Source organism: Uloborus diversus, chromosome 3, assembly GCF_026930045.1.
Source record: "Uloborus diversus isolate 005 chromosome 3, Udiv.v.3.1, whole genome shotgun sequence".
In the NCBI taxonomy this organism is placed as follows: Eukaryota; Metazoa; Arthropoda; class Arachnida; order Araneae; family Uloboridae; genus Uloborus; species Uloborus diversus.
This window is the reverse complement of record NC_072733.1, coordinates 44140471-44156284: the sequence shown is the minus strand read 5'-3', so window position 1 is coordinate 44156284 and position 15814 is coordinate 44140471. Positions and strand designations below refer to the sequence as shown.

At 35.8% G+C, this 15814-nt stretch overlaps 1 protein-coding gene across 1 annotated transcript in view; it reads left to right on the top strand.

Annotated features, from left to right (window-relative positions):
* Positions 1–15814, top strand: part of LOC129218247 (sushi, von Willebrand factor type A, EGF and pentraxin domain-containing protein 1-like) — a 120799-nt gene that overhangs the window by 44415 nt on the left and 60570 nt on the right. The window contains exons 8-11 of the mRNA XM_054852471.1: positions 476–594; positions 2853–3110; positions 4499–4599; positions 5850–5997. Of these exons, the coding sequence (XP_054708446.1) occupies positions 476–594; positions 2853–3110; positions 4499–4599; positions 5850–5997 (626 nt within the window). The remainder of the gene's footprint in view (positions 1–475; positions 595–2852; positions 3111–4498; positions 4600–5849; positions 5998–15814) is intronic.

The window sequence follows — 15814 nt, the reverse complement described above, 5'->3', positions numbered from 1 at the left end:
CAGGCAATATGAACAAGAAATATTAAAATTAAAGAATGTAGACAATGTAGGAACTCAAAAAGAAGTTATGAAACATTTAAGATTCTGTAGATTTTTAAAACAACTTTTTGTTACTTAACAGCTGAAATAATCGATATCAAATAGTTACGAAATGTTATTTATGTGAAGTACAATATTATTTGAACTACTAGTTTTTCTATCACATACGATTGACTCAACTTAGAATTGAATATAAAAGTAGTATGTTCGACGCACTGTTTCTCTCACGAACTTGAAGAATATGAATGAAAAAAAAATTGAAATTTTTGAGTAAAGTTTTTAAAAAGATATATTATTACTTGAAATTTCAGAAATTTAAAATGAGTAAATTTTAAGTTTTAAGTCAAAAATTTATCTTTCAAATTTTATTCTTCAATCCATTCTATATTTTTACACCGTAAATATAGTTTTAGATTCATTATTTGCATTTTAACAGATATCACTGCATCTCGGGATATAAGCTTGTGTCAAAATTGGGAAATGAAACGAATGGAACAAATGAATGCCTTGCTGATGGATTCTGGTCGAATGAAAAGAATAAGATCAGTTGTAAAGGTAATATTTGCTTTAAAATGGTAATAAAGAATATATACGTCCAGCTTATACAGTGATGTGAATGACTTAAATATAGAGAAAGAAAGATGAATAAGATCTTTTTTTTCCGAGATTTTACAGTGTAGTAATTACATTGGAGTACAAATAACTAGTATATCTTCTTACTATCGTGTTGCGTCACCATCAAAGCGCAGAAATGCCTTACCACGACATGGTATGGGGTATGGGCTCTACTAATGTCTGAAGTAATCCTGGGTATAGTCAGGGAAATCCAGAAATTCAGTGGTGCGAGGTAGGAATCTCTCCTGAAGGACACGTTGAAAGGCATTGCAGATATGTTCAATAGCGTTCCTGCAAGGGGTTTTTAGTTGGACAACGGAAATGTTTTAAGTCAGAACATTGTTCTTGCAGTCTCTCTGTAGCAATTCCTGACGTGTGGAAGGATGCATTGTCGTACTGGAACTGTCCATACCGTAGGAATGTACAATGGGCATGGATTGGTGTGGGTGGTGGGATAAGATATCTATACGTTCGCTACTCATTAAATTAGTATCTAGGCATACCAGGGGTCCGACATCATTCCAACGAACTGCGTTGTATAACATGAAAGCGAGCCTCCAACAGCTTGAACAATCCCTTGTTGACATGAAGGATCCCTCGATTCATGAGATTGTATCCATACCTGTATAAACCCATTTGGTCGCTGCAATTGGAAACGAGACTTGTCAATTCGGGCAACGTGTTTCCAGTCGTCAAAAGTCCAATGGCGGTGTTGTCCATTCCCAGGCGAGGCGTAAAAGGTGTCGTTCAGTCAATAATGGTAAATAGGTTTTTGGCTCCGAAAGCCCAAATCCCTGATGATCTGCTGATTAGTTCGCTGGCACTTAATGATGTTCCAGCATGGAGTCTTCAGCCATTTGTGGAAAGATTGCTCGTCTGCCTTGTTAAATGATTATCGTCCGCTATCTTTAGTCTTGCTCTTTCTCTATATTTTCCCAGTCGCAGTGATGTCTGAGATTCTACGTTTTACCAGGTTCCTTATATTCACCGTTCGCCCTAGAAATGGTCGTAGGAGACCAACCGATCTTTACTGAAACCTTAGAGATACTATGTCTCGTTTATCGTGCATTAACTATAAAACCACGTTCAAACTCATTTAAATCACCAATATCTAGTCCCCGATCTAAAAAAAATGGACAGACATTTGTTGTCGAGTAAAACAACTGCTGATTGAACCATATCAATCTGATTGGTTCCATGCCTCTGTTATTTGCATACACATGCCCATGCCTGTGATTTTGGCACTTAAGTGTATTATTTATGCTTAAATAAAGCCCAGATGAGATTCTAAAAATTTTCATTCATACAAAGGGACAAGAGTTTTTTTTTCTGAATTTTTAAAGAGGCTACTTAAGAGCCATAGCCTTTTGCAGATCTTGTTCGATCCAACGATTTGGCTTCGTGTCGTTCATGTGCCACCACAAAAGCGCGGATGTCAATGGAAATAGATAATTTTGAAGCCCAGTTACCCACCAGATGGAAGGAACGGTGGGTTTTAGGTTGCGAAATTTCCCTAGCAATATAACTTAGCCAATAGTTCATGAACCAAATAAGCTCTCATGATATTTTTAATATGCCACATATTCATGCGGCATTGACACTGACGATTTCCTGCTCCTCGAAAATTCACCGACTGAACATTCAGACGGCTACGCTGGTTCAGAGGATGCAACCAAATGTGTAGATAAGGTCAAGGCTGTATCACTGCGCCATCCAGCCAACTGAATATCATAAAGTTGAAAACATGAAAACAACCATCCATGTCATTACTACTTCAGCGTTATTAACTAAACGTAATTACTAGACAAAACGCTGCTATAACTATTCTTGTTTAAAACAGCTTGAAACTAATGTAACTTTTAAATTATCAGTTTTGTGAACAACATTTGGGCACATAATCTTTTTTTAATGTATGTTTTGATCCCTTTTTTATTTAGATAATATTAGATTTTGTTCTTGGAAATTCAATATTTTTTAGTGTTAAAATACAAATGTATTTAAAGTAAAGTATGTGCGTGACCATATTATTGAAAGAGATATCACAATTTCGCATTATATGCTAATTTTTTTCTTAGTGTATTGCAAGTAAATATGAAAACAACTGTCTGTCTCGTTGTTAAAATTTTCAGTAGTTCTGGTTATTTTCATATCAGTTTCTGGTATTTTCATGTGTAATCTCATTTGTATTTTCAAAATAGATAACGAACGGCCAAGAATCAGATGTCCAAAAGCAGTTCAAGTAAATACGAAACAAGGAAAAGACAGAGCCACAGTTACATGGCCTAAACCAGTAGTCACAGACAATGTTTATGTGAACGCTATTGAAATAATCCAGCCAAAAGGGTTAAAAGAAAACCAACCGCATGCCTTCCCTATTGGAGAGACTAAAGTCGTATATGAGGCTATTGATGAATCCAATCTTTCCAGTACTTGCTCTTTTACAGTCACTGTCGAAGGTTTGAATGCTTTTACTGTACAAATTTTTTGATTAACTTTCCAGATCGTCTCAAATACAGAAACACATGTTCTTCTTTTCTAATGTTAGATAATCTCGTGTATGCTATGATTATCTTACATTAATGTTTTGATACATCCCATAAAACTTTGATTAAGTCATTAAGTGCATGCTCAAATTTGAAAAAAAAAAAAAAAAAAAGAAACAAATGAACATATGCATAATACTGTATTCCCTTGGACTTTATTTCTGATTCATTTTGCCTTTGTCTTTCATGAACTACAATCAATAAAACCGGACAGTATTTTTTCGATCGACAGTACTCAGGAAAGTCATAGCTCTCATATTTGATCGCAGGACACGTTTCTGTTGAAAAGCATTTTAGATTGTGCTAAATATTTCAGAAGATGCACCTATAAATCTTGAAATTATATGGCATTAATAAAACCTAGGTAGACATTTGTTCTAGACATATATAAGAAAATATTAAGAGTATACAGACATAAAGCAGGAAAAGGGCCAGCTTGTATATCAATTATGATAGAATTTCACTTTATTTAGATCAGGATCAGTATTAAAGACTCCATAATGCCTTTTGTGCTGTATGAGGAATCAATGTCTCGTTGTTTCATCAATAAGTTTTTTTTCCCCGTTAAAAATAAATGCTCTTTTTTTTAACCTAACTTAGCATTCAAAAAACCAAGTTATACTTTAAAGTATTGTTCAGATTTACTTTGAAAAAAAAATATAAATTGGTATAGGTTTCACTCATACCGCAAGTTTTTAACAATCAAAAATTTTAGAGCTCAGTTAATGATTTAAGGCTATGCTTAAAGGAGTTCATTCAACAGTTTCCATGCTATTGGAAAGTCTTGATTAAGAATAATTATTGACCACAGAAAACGTATTAAATCATCTTAGGTGCATATCTTTTCTAACAAAACAACTTGAAAATTTTATGATCAGTATACCCCCCGCGCTTTTACTTAATTTTTAGTTAACCTATGTTATACAGTCTAGTCTTAACTTATGCGAGGGATGCGACCTCTCGTGTTCGTGAAAATTTCGCGGCAAGAGAAGGAAGAATTCAATTTTAAGAACAGACAGAAGATAAGGTGGCTGGTGGCTACTTGAACTTTTGCTTTTCTGGAGAATTTCTTGATGCAAAGGTGTTATTTACCATGAAGAATGATATATTTGGGTAGGGCTTTTGAAGGATGAATGTAGTCTATCTTCAGTGGTCAATCACAAAACTGATACTTATGCTTGTCTTCCTAAAAATCTCATGTTGCGGGAGAGGACTGCGTTGTAGCGCGAGTCCACTGTGTAACCAAACTAAAATATTATGGTTTTTATTAATCTTTTTTATTTTGTTTTCTTTTTTAATAGACATTGAACCTCCCAAAATACTTTATTGCCCATCAGATATTGAAATTTCAACAGAAACAAACGACAAAATACCAGTTAACTGGACTGAACCTGTATTTGAGGTAGGCCGTCATGCATCTTAATACTATTTTATGTCATATTGTGCATTTACTATATCATATAGCAGGAACATTTTTGTCCTGTGTGGTAAAATGTTTTATTATACAATTAATCATTAAGAATAGATGATTGAAATTCTGAAGGGGTGGTGTCCGATTCATACGCCTTTAAAAGTTTGTTGGCATCACCTGCTTGGAGGAGAAAACTGAAATGGATAAATGCATGCATAAAAAGATAAACGCATGCAACAAATAGTAGTTGGAGGAAATGAAAGAAAGAGAAAAGTAACTGCTGCGGTGATAGACTCGTTTCGTTCACACGAATATTAATTATATGTTTATTTGAATCTTACTAGGAACTTTGAAAATAAAAAAATAATTTTGGAATGCACTAATACATTTTTTTTTTTGCAAATGTTCTTCCCAATTTTCAAACGATTTTTGACTTTTTTTTTAAAATAACATTTACAATTATTTCTTGACGATTTTAAAGATGTTTTACGTTATACATTTCAATTGTACATATTTTTCATCTTTTCATGTATTTTGTGTGCACTTTAAAAAAAACGCTTAAGTGAGAGATTATAAAAGAGTTGTTTGAAAAACTTTAAAACATTTTACCATTTCACTCACTGGAGTGTAACAAAAAATTGATTTTTTTTTCTTCTGATATTGAAAGGAGTGGTTTAGAAATTATGTGTCGTTTATTACGAGATCCATTACTTTTAAATAAAAAAGCTCTCTTTTAGGGTTTTGAGAACAGCTTTTTCTGGTGAAAATAATTTCTAACCCGAAATTATATGTGTATATAATCAATGGCTTATCTAGGGTGAGAAACACCCGGGGCCGTGGTTTGTTGTACAATCCCACCCCCCACCCCTACAAACGCAAAAAAAAAAAAAAAGTTTTAAGTTGGCTAAAAATATTTATTTCAAGTCGATAGTGTAAAAATAATAAATCTTCTTCAGTGTTTTGTAATATCAAAATGATTTCCCACGTCAGGTTATCTCAGTAATATACAACTCCAGGTTATCTCAATGATTTTTTCTTTACTTGGAATTAAATTCTAATTTTTCCAGATAGTATTTTATAACCAAATGATTTTCATTAAATAAAAAATATGCAAAAGAAAAAGTATAGACACAGTCTTCATTTTGAGTATTTTCTCAATTTTTGGTTTTATGAATAATGTTGACACGAATTCAGAACGTCTATATTTTTAATGAAACTGATAACTTGATTTCTCCTATTAGGATAATTCCCGAAAGATACAGACCATTTTAAGCAACAAACAATCCGGAGATGAATTCGCATGGACTCCAAAACCTCAGTTTATAGAATATGTTGCATCTGATCCTTCGGGAAACACTGCAGTTTGCAGCTTTTCTGTCAAAGTCAAATGTTTGTATCATTTCTAAGTGATTCTTCATTCCAAATTTGAAACATTCTTAAATACTAGTTCAGTTCAACTCTTCATTTCATTTTTACCGAGTCCACTGAGTAAATGAGGATAAAAAAGTTTTTCAATATCCCCATACAATATTCTCCTACAGCTTCTGTATCTTAAGCGTTAGAAAAACTTTTATGAAATGATGCATGAACTTCGTTAAAAACTTCTCTGGAGTGCATGTATTTTAAGGCTTGTGTTGAATAATCTATATGTAGCAATAGCAATGCATTTCAAAATTTAAATGTAGTAGTTTATTAATAATATTCCAATATTTAAGAGAACTTTAAAATTATAACACGCAGCGATGCCTTTAAAAACCTTGCTTACTTAAATCAATTGCAAGTAATTTATTTGTTAACAAATAGAAAATGGTCAGAGATAAGTATTTTAAATCACTGAGTTTTCTCTCCGTGTCTACCAACAATGATGCATTAAACTGTACTTAAAAAATTTAGTAAAAGAAGTTATAACTGTAGTTATAAATAGCTGGGCAATTTCGAGCAAATTCCACCAGACACAGAAAAATCCGTTCGCTAAATTGGTACCAATATTTTAAATATACAAAGAAGCTTTCACTACCAAAAAACCTTGTAAATTAGTATATTGGGATGCTAATTTTCAAGATATTTAATCAATATATCCTATAACTAAAGGCCTACAAATATGAGATCTAGCTAAGAGCAAAAGCTCGATCTAGTTTCATTTCAAGCAATGAAATATTTACTAAAATTTGTTCATCCGTTTAGGTTGATACGGTTGATTTAGGAGCTACGGTGCTACAGACAGACACACAGTTGTACAGATACACACCACAAACTTAAAACCCCCTTCCTTTTTACGTCGAGGGTTAGCAAAAGAATTAGACCAGCTCAACATAATTTACACGTCCACACAGTATGGTATTTGTCCTGGACGCTCCTTAAAGAATTGTCGAAAACGACACTTTAGTAGTTCTCTTTGACAAAGTTGTACTAAGCTCCACCGCGCGAGTTGGGTTTGCCAAATGGAATGTGGTTCTTGGTATCTGATGACGGAAATACACTGGCCTCAAAAAATTAAGATACAACCGGTTTTTTGCGTCTAATTTGCAAATAAATGAATGTAGAAACAAAAAATTTGGAGGATATGTGCATTAAGTGGTTTTTTATTGAATGCGTCATAGAAATTTGTATAAGTGTATTGCAAAAGCGATTTATAAAATAAAAAAAAAGCAATCTTGGCGGAGAAATCCATTCTTGAAGAAAACAGATCATCACAGTAATATGTAGTAAAATGTCATAGAAACAATACAAAAATGAGATCTAGTAAGGAATGTGTCCTTGTTCCAGCTCATGTAACGATCTTGGAGGAGTTTTTAAAGTATCAACCTGTCTGCCAAGATAGTCCCAAAGATGTTCTATCAGATTCAGGTCTGAATATCGAGCTGAACATTCCATTCGTCCCAAACCGTGATCCTCAAGATACTCCTCAACAATCCGAGCTCGTTGATGTCGTGCATTAAAATCCATCAGAATGAAGTTCTTACCAATAGCACCAGCGTATGGGCGGACAACTGGATCTAGGATCTCATCCCGATATCTCAGACCAGTCATAGTTCCTCCATAGAACACATGCAGGTCAGTGTGACCACCGAGCGAAATCCCAGTCCAAACCATGACTCCACCTCCTCTATAACTGTGGTCTTTCAACAGTGTTGGATTAATGGCATCTATTGCGCTGTTAACTCCAGATCAGTAGACGCCCTGAAGCACTCTCCAATGTAAATCTAGACTGGTCTGTGAACAGCACAGAAGCTCATTGCTGCTGGGTCCGGGAAACGTGTTCTCTTGCCCAGCATAAGTGGATCCCTCTCTGTGGTCCGTTCAGGAGAACAAACACAACTGATCGGCTTGCATAAAGACCTGCAATGTGAAGACGATTTCGCACCGTAGTAGCAGAGATTCTTCTTCCTGATGCTACAAAGGGGTCCGCAACGAGCTGTAGCACAGTAGTGGTTCTTCTCCTTCTGGCTGAAAGAATTAGAAAACGGTCTTTTGCAGGTGTTGTAGCTCGTGGTCGGCCTGGAACAGGTCTTCTGGACACAGAATCTTCGGATTGGTATCGATCCCAAAGTCGCTGAACAACACTACGAGATACATTGAGACGTCTTGCAGTATCAGCCGGCGACAAGCCCATTTCCATCCAACAGCCCTCCACCTTAACGAATCAGGTAAACGACGTCTCTGAGACATTTTCTAAACTCTATTAACTATTGTCACCGAAACTGCCAACAACAGTTGAAAATCAACACAACTTACACACAAAAGTACGAAAACTTGATATTTGCATATTTTTTCTCACTCGTAAAAATATGCTCTTTTCAATAAAATAAAAGTATTAGTAACCTTTTTTTAATAAATGGTTTTAAAGTTCAATATAATCATTCATGCAAACGATGCATTTTATTGTTACTGCCCTTTTTTTATGGTGAGCTTCGAAAAACATGTTGTACCTTAAATTTTTGAGGCCAGTGTAGCTATCATTTGGCTACATATTGGCAATATCTCACCAAATATGACACTATATTTGATATTTGTCCATAAAACTCCCGGATGACATGTGTAGACGGATATTAAAAAATCATTGAAGTATTCATCCGTGCATTGCCAAGATAAAAGCGTGAAAATTGAAACTGTTGATACTGATAGATTGGTTAAGAAATATACGTATAAAAAATGACTTTCTTAACATTATTGACCAGCTGAGACTGATAGATGTTGGTTCGCACCGCATCTATTCTTTAAATGAGAGAGTGTATTGCCGAGTGGGTAGAGGAAGTAAAAACTTTTTACCCCTTTAAACTGACAGGTCCAAAAAAAAAAAAAAAACGGGAAAAAATACCTCCCCCCCCCTTTTATCGATTAAGGAGCAAAGCAAAGTTATAATGTGGTCAAGGGAGCGCACAGAAATTTTGGGGACCGTCACAAATGCCTTTTCGGGCTCCCCTCCATATTGTTTACTCCTACATCCCTACATATATTTCGCCCCTTAGTTAAAAATCTCGAGCCCCCTTCAGGATTGGGCCCGTGCCAACAGGTGTCCCTTCTCCAACCCCTCCCCTCTCCTGTGCACGCCCCTGAGTGTGGCTGAGATAAATTAACGCTTTACCCTGATCCTTTAGGCAGGGGGATAAAGTAAGTAAGAAAGATACATGTTTTTTGGCGTGGATTTGAGATAATCTAAGTACTAGAAAATAACGCAACTCAACTCATCGCGAGTCACCTTTTCCTGTTGATCCGGAAATTTTCAGCAGTACGTCCTATAGAAAAATGAAGATATTGCAGGGCAAGTGGTTATGTAGCAAATATTTTCCTTCGACTTCATATTAATTGAAATGAAATTACTTTTGATGCATGGCTTTTCAAGAGTATATAACTTTTTCGACCATCTAATCTATAAAAGATAATTGAAAAGCAACTTAAAATAGAAAAAATTCTCATTCCATTATTTTCCCCCCTTCATTCATTTCCTCTTCTTGGACTTTCGTTAAGGAGAAAGAAAATTAGTATTGCGAAACAACATGCGGTATACCCGACAGCCCGGTTATCACATTTAGAGACTGCAGTTCCGTTCTTGTTAGAACTCATCCGTCAGGAATAGTGAATAACCGAGATGTAGGCAGATGTTATTTCATTGAAGCTAAGAGCGCCAACAAACTGATAGATAAAGTGGATGTATCTTACCGGCGAGTGTCCGCAGCATAATGCGGTTCAACTCGAAAATTGAAGGCAAAGTTTGTATTTAGCAGTAAGTTACCGCCCTAAGCCATGGCTAAAGGAGAAATACATGCAGTATACCAGACAGCCCGGTTATCACATCCAGAGACTGCAGCTTCATTCTTGTCAAAACTCATCAGTCTAGAATAGTGAATAACCGAGCTAGAGGCAGATGTCATCTCATCGAAGTTGAGAGCGCCAACAAACTTGTAGATACTGTCTGCCTCCGAGAAGTGGAGCTATGGCCTTGATCAAGTCCATTTCTTTCAAGGGAGAGCAATCAGTAAGAAGAGGAATTGTTCGGCGCAAAGTTAGGCTACCATTAAGCCTTCAGCCGTTTTTCCTCACGCCTATTTCAACAAATGGAATCGTTTAATCGGCCGGCCAACGGAGCTCAACTTACCAGAGGCAGACAGTAAAGTAAATTTATCTCACCAGCGAGTGTCCGCAGTATGGTGCAGTTCAACTCGAAAATTGAAGGCAAAGCTTGGGTATGGTGAGGTAAATCTACTTTATCTACCAGTTTGTTATCACTCTCAGCTTCGATGAGATGGCATCTGCTTCCATCTCGGTCATTCACTGTTCCAGACAGATGAGTTCTAACAAGAACGAGACTGAAATCTCTGTATATGATAACCTGACTGTCTCGTGTACTGCATATAGTTCTGCCTTAGCCCTGGCTTATTGGCGGTAACTTACTGCTAAATTGCAAAACAGGTTATAATCAGGGTCGGAGGAAAAATGACCGAATCCTTTGCCCCCAAATCAGTCCGATTGCGATTCCGCTTTAGCAAACACAACCTTCTTCTAAAGGTATTGCAAAACCAATTCTAAATTGAATTAGGTAAGAATAAGTGGCTTACCTATTTAGGCTCGTTTGCTGGTGTTCTTCGCAGTAGAATAAGTAAATCTAATTGTATGAAAAACAGCAAGGTATTTTAATAATCACACACACAAAACTATGTACACCTTTCTACAAATATATTTACAAAATTAACTTATTTTCATGATAACACATAGCACTTCGTCCGACGTTCATAGTCCGGTTTTTTATTTTTCGTTCTCTATGTCTCTGGTTACGAAAGTTCTTTTCGGTAGGAGTTAGTTTAGCTCCTTCTACGCGCGGTCTCAATACTCTCCCATCTTTGAGTATGGAAGAGGATCTGAAATACTCAAATTCAAGAAGTGACGGCGCTCCCTAGTCCATTCACTGGTCGAACCTCATCAGGAACTGGAGATGCTGAACGCTGTAAGTCCGAAAATTCAACACCCGGAACTTCTACGGGACATAACCGTTGACAAGAACGTAGTATTTCACAATTTTCGGTTTTCTACTTGACTAGGAGAACGTGTCCCATATCTGCCAGGAAGCAACTTCAATACTTCATCCATTAGGGCTATATCTCCTTCTTGACAGTTGACTCTTCTTGGTTTTATAAATTTCCCGAGGGAACCCCAGATATTCATTTCTAAAACGTTGTCTAAGAACGCTTCTCATCTTCTGGTGGTAAGAGACTTTTCTGTTCATGGAAACTTTATCGATATTTACACATGAAACTACGGTCTTCTTCCTTTCAGAATTTACCACATTTAAATCGGGATTGCTTTCTGCGACAGTCATGTAGCAGCTCTTATTTCGGCGCGTAGTGGCCACACAAAATACTAATTTATATCTCTTTTTATTGTTTGTTTGGTTTGAAAATGTAATGATTAATTTGTACCATTGCCCCTTAACTGTGTATTAAGTTTCATTCAACTATGATGCTGCCTTCATGGTGTTGCGATTTTCACAAACAGGAGTACATGTATGTGCGGATGTGCGTATGTATGTCGCATAACTCAAGAACGGTAAGTCCTAGAACGTTGAAATTTGGTACGTAGACTTCTAGTAAAGTCTAGTTGTGCATCTCCCCTTTTGGTTGCATTCGGATGTTTCTAAAGGGATCTTTTGCCCCTTTTTCGGGGGAAATCATTGTTAATTTCGATATATACTCAAGTGGTGTTATAATTTGGCGGACACTTGGCGATATATCGCGAGTCTTTTGGTAGCCAAGTTTTTTCGCGAACTTGGAGAGAAATTTGGCGATTATTTTTATTTTTTAAAATCTGTTTCAATTTGGCCACTTTTGGTGATATTTAGAGAGTAAACTACTGGATCACATTGAAATTGCCAGTAATGAGGAAATGACATTAAATTGGAGTAAAAGGAAGTCATGTGATGCCACACATCAGCTCGTTCTGTTTAATTTCTTTCATAAAGCTTGCCGCAGTTGGACTTATCGGCGGCGACACGAGCCGGATTTTTTTCTGCGCAGGGAGGGTTTTTTCAAGGTCATGACTGATTTGATATGCATTCGCTTTTTCCTGTGGCTCGTAACTACAGCATTCAATATTTCTAAAATCTGCTTAACTTGTATTCTTCCATCGGAACTACATTTCTCAGTAATTTCAATCACGATATCCAAAGGCAAACATTTCATTATAATGGGACATAATAATGAGTAATTTTCATAGTTTTCACCTAAAGCTTCTAAATTTCGTTATTCAGTTTGACATGTCTTTAACATTTTCCTGAGGGCAAAAACATCTTTTGAGTTTTTCACTGGGCTTAAGAATAACAATTTATTCATATGCAATGATATAACTAATGATTTGTCGCCGTATCTGTCCTAAAGAGCCTGGATTGCCGATTCATAATTATTGTTCGTTAAAGTAAATCCTTTAATTGTACTGGAAGCACTCACAGATAAAAATGATTTTAAATAACTGAATTTATCAACATTTGACAATTGTTCATTTTTATGAATCGTCGATTCAAATTGATCCCAAAATGTGTAAATTTTCGATCGTTAATCGGGGTAATTTAATGAGAGATTCAGGTTTACTTTTTACAATAGTTCTATCTGTTATTTCAACTTCTGAACTCTTCTGAACATTCCCGTTTGTTACGGTTATCGTAGGTGTGATGGGATATTTACATTTTTCAATAGCCCTTTTCACTTTACCTCTCGATTTTACTAATTTGTTTAGAGATTCATCACATTTAATTACTTCACTTTCAAGCTCCTTAGCGTCGGCAATTTCTTTAATTCTACCAACTGATTTTCTTTTAAGGATAATTCATCCAAAGATTCTTCTGACTGATCTAAATCGGGGGTCTTCAAATAAAAGTGTTTCGATTTTTGTAAATAGTCTCGCAGCGAGGCTTAGTACCGTAGTGCGTTTTTGTTTTGCTGCTTCCATTTTAAATTAGAATTCTAATTGTGATATCTTTATTATTTCTATAAATTTCTTAATAACAATAATGAAAGTGGTTTTCTCAATCATAAATTGTCACAATTCAAATTTACAGTTCCGTTAGATTCTAATTCTAAATGTATTTCAGTTTTCTTATTGAGGTTTAATATTCATAATAATCAACAATTTAAATTATTCTAAAGCGATCCTGTCGCAGACCCCAATTTTAGCAAACACAACCTTCTTCTAAAGGTATTGCAAATGCAATTCTAAATTGAAACTAGGTAAGAATAAGTTGTTTACCTATTTAGGCTCGTTTGCTGGTGTTCTTCGCAGTTGAATAAGTAAATCTTCTAGTATGGAAGACAGCAATTTTTTTTAGTAATCACACGCATAAAACTATGTACACCTTTCTACAAATATATTTACAAAATTCACTTATTTTCATGATAACACGTAACCCTTCGTCCTTCCCACGCTCACAGTCCGGTTTTTCATTTTTCGTTTAAGTCTCTGCTGGTCACGAGAATTCTTTAAGGTGGGAATTAGTTTAGCGCAATATCCGCAACTTTTTTCAAACTGCGCAAATGGGAAAGAGAAAAAAAGCGGTTTAGAAGTCTTTCTCCTTTTTTTTTTTGAAATTGCGCTCCTCGAATCGCAGTTATAAGATATTTTTGATCGCGTAAATTGAGATGCTGACCCTCACTGCCTTACTTTCACTTTTCTTGAATAATATTATTGAATGTAATTAATTTAATGTTCTAAAAACTTGAAATCTGACAGAAAAGTTAGATAAGTTCTCGCTGTAAATACTAAATACATGTATGTATACGTGCAATGAATGACTAAAACAATTATAAGTCTAACATATTAAAAGTTCGTCCCTCCAAGCCCAACCGGGGGAAAGGGAAAAGAGTACTCAGTTTAGTAGGTAAAAAAAAACATAATTCATAAACAGATAGACAATTACATTATGTTTTTAAGATCTAGGTGAAAAGTTGCCCTCCCCCCTTCTGGATCCTGCAAATGACGGGCCGTATAGGCTCATTTATAGGGGATCAGGAGCGTACAAATGATCCTCCTTGTCTTTGAGAAATCTAATTATTTCCGTGATTTTTGCTTTTCTTCGATATGATATGCATTGAGTATACAGCTTCTGATCTCACCCCCCCTTTCCTCACCCACTGTAAAATTTTGTTAGGATTTTATGATCGCACCCGCAATAAGAGTTTTCGTCCTATTGTTAAATATACTCGTAGATGCCAAAAGATAGCGTCACTGTGCATCGTAAAGCCATTGCTTTTTAAAACCTTTACTTAAAATCATGTTTCTTTGACAAGCTAAAAATTGCTTCAAACGACATAAATTTTCGGACTGAATGCTGATACAATGATGGAGCATTACAGTGTTATAAAAAAGAAATAAGTACAAAGTAGAACATTGCTTGTCATCAAAAATGTTTGATATATAGTTATTAGGGAAACTGAAAACTCATATATTTAATGAACGAGTAGTTTTCCTTTTTTTTTTTCAAACTATTAAGTGTACGAAAAAGAGATTTGTTATTCATTTGTAGAATGCACAGGCTGCCTACTCAATTTTGAAGCATGTTCTGTTTTAACTTGTACTTCTTCTCTATAATAAACTTTCGTGTCCGTTTTTTTTTTTTACTGAACACAAGGGCCTCGAATGCATATTAGTACCTGTATAGGAAATATCTGGTGGAAAATATTTATTTTGTAATTACTTAAAGTGATGGAATAGAAGGTATCCAAGGTAGGCCTCACTGACATTTAGTCGGGCTCTGCTCTCTGGGCCAGACAGGGGGGAGTGTAGTGAGACTATTGCTCCCCACAATGGGCGTATCCCGAGGGGGGCAGGGAGAGGCAACTGTCTCGCTCTAAAAGAGAACCTCTGACTCCCATGCTCTTTCCAGATGTCACCGAAGACAGTCTAAAATTCCAATTTAAGGACTTTAATTTCGAAAAATTTCCGAAGAATACCGGTTTTTCTGCCCTCATTTGATTAAAAATGTTTTTGCGTTGAAAGAGGGACTATATTTTCAAGCAATTTCCGAGATCCACATTAGGGGAAGGGGTAGGGCAATTAAAAACCACTACCTTGTTGCGCCTATGCTTGCCCCTCCCTAACGGAAATCCTGGCTACGCCCATGCTCCTCACACTTTGTATTTGCCAAACCTTGGCCTCGTATGACTTTGTTCGGATCTCGAACATGAAAAAAAAAATGAAATAAAGTCCTCCGATGATGTTGAGGTTTTAAAAACAGCTTCGGAAGAGGAGAGTCGAAATCAAAGTTGAAGAGTTTCAGAGGTGCTTTAAATATTAGGTAAAAGGGCTGAACAAGTGCTTATAGACTGTATTAGACTTTAATATAGAGTACTTTAATAGAGACTGAAAGAATTTCGCAAAAAAACTTCATGAATTAACTTTTCAGAGGAAAATTTCGGTTGTTTTTAGGTCCCCCTCGACAGGGGCGTGCACAGAAATTTTGTGGTCCGTTACAAATGACTTTTCCGGGTCCCCCTCCATATTGTTTGCCCCTATATTTCACGTTTAGTTTTAAAAATATTTGACCCCTTCAGGCTCGGGCCTGGACCAACATGTGCCCCTTCTTCCCCTCCTGTGCTCGTCCCTGCCCCTCGTGGTATAAGTGTAAGACATGATATATATATATATATATATATATATATATATATATATATATATATATATATATATATATATATATATATATATATATATATATATATATATA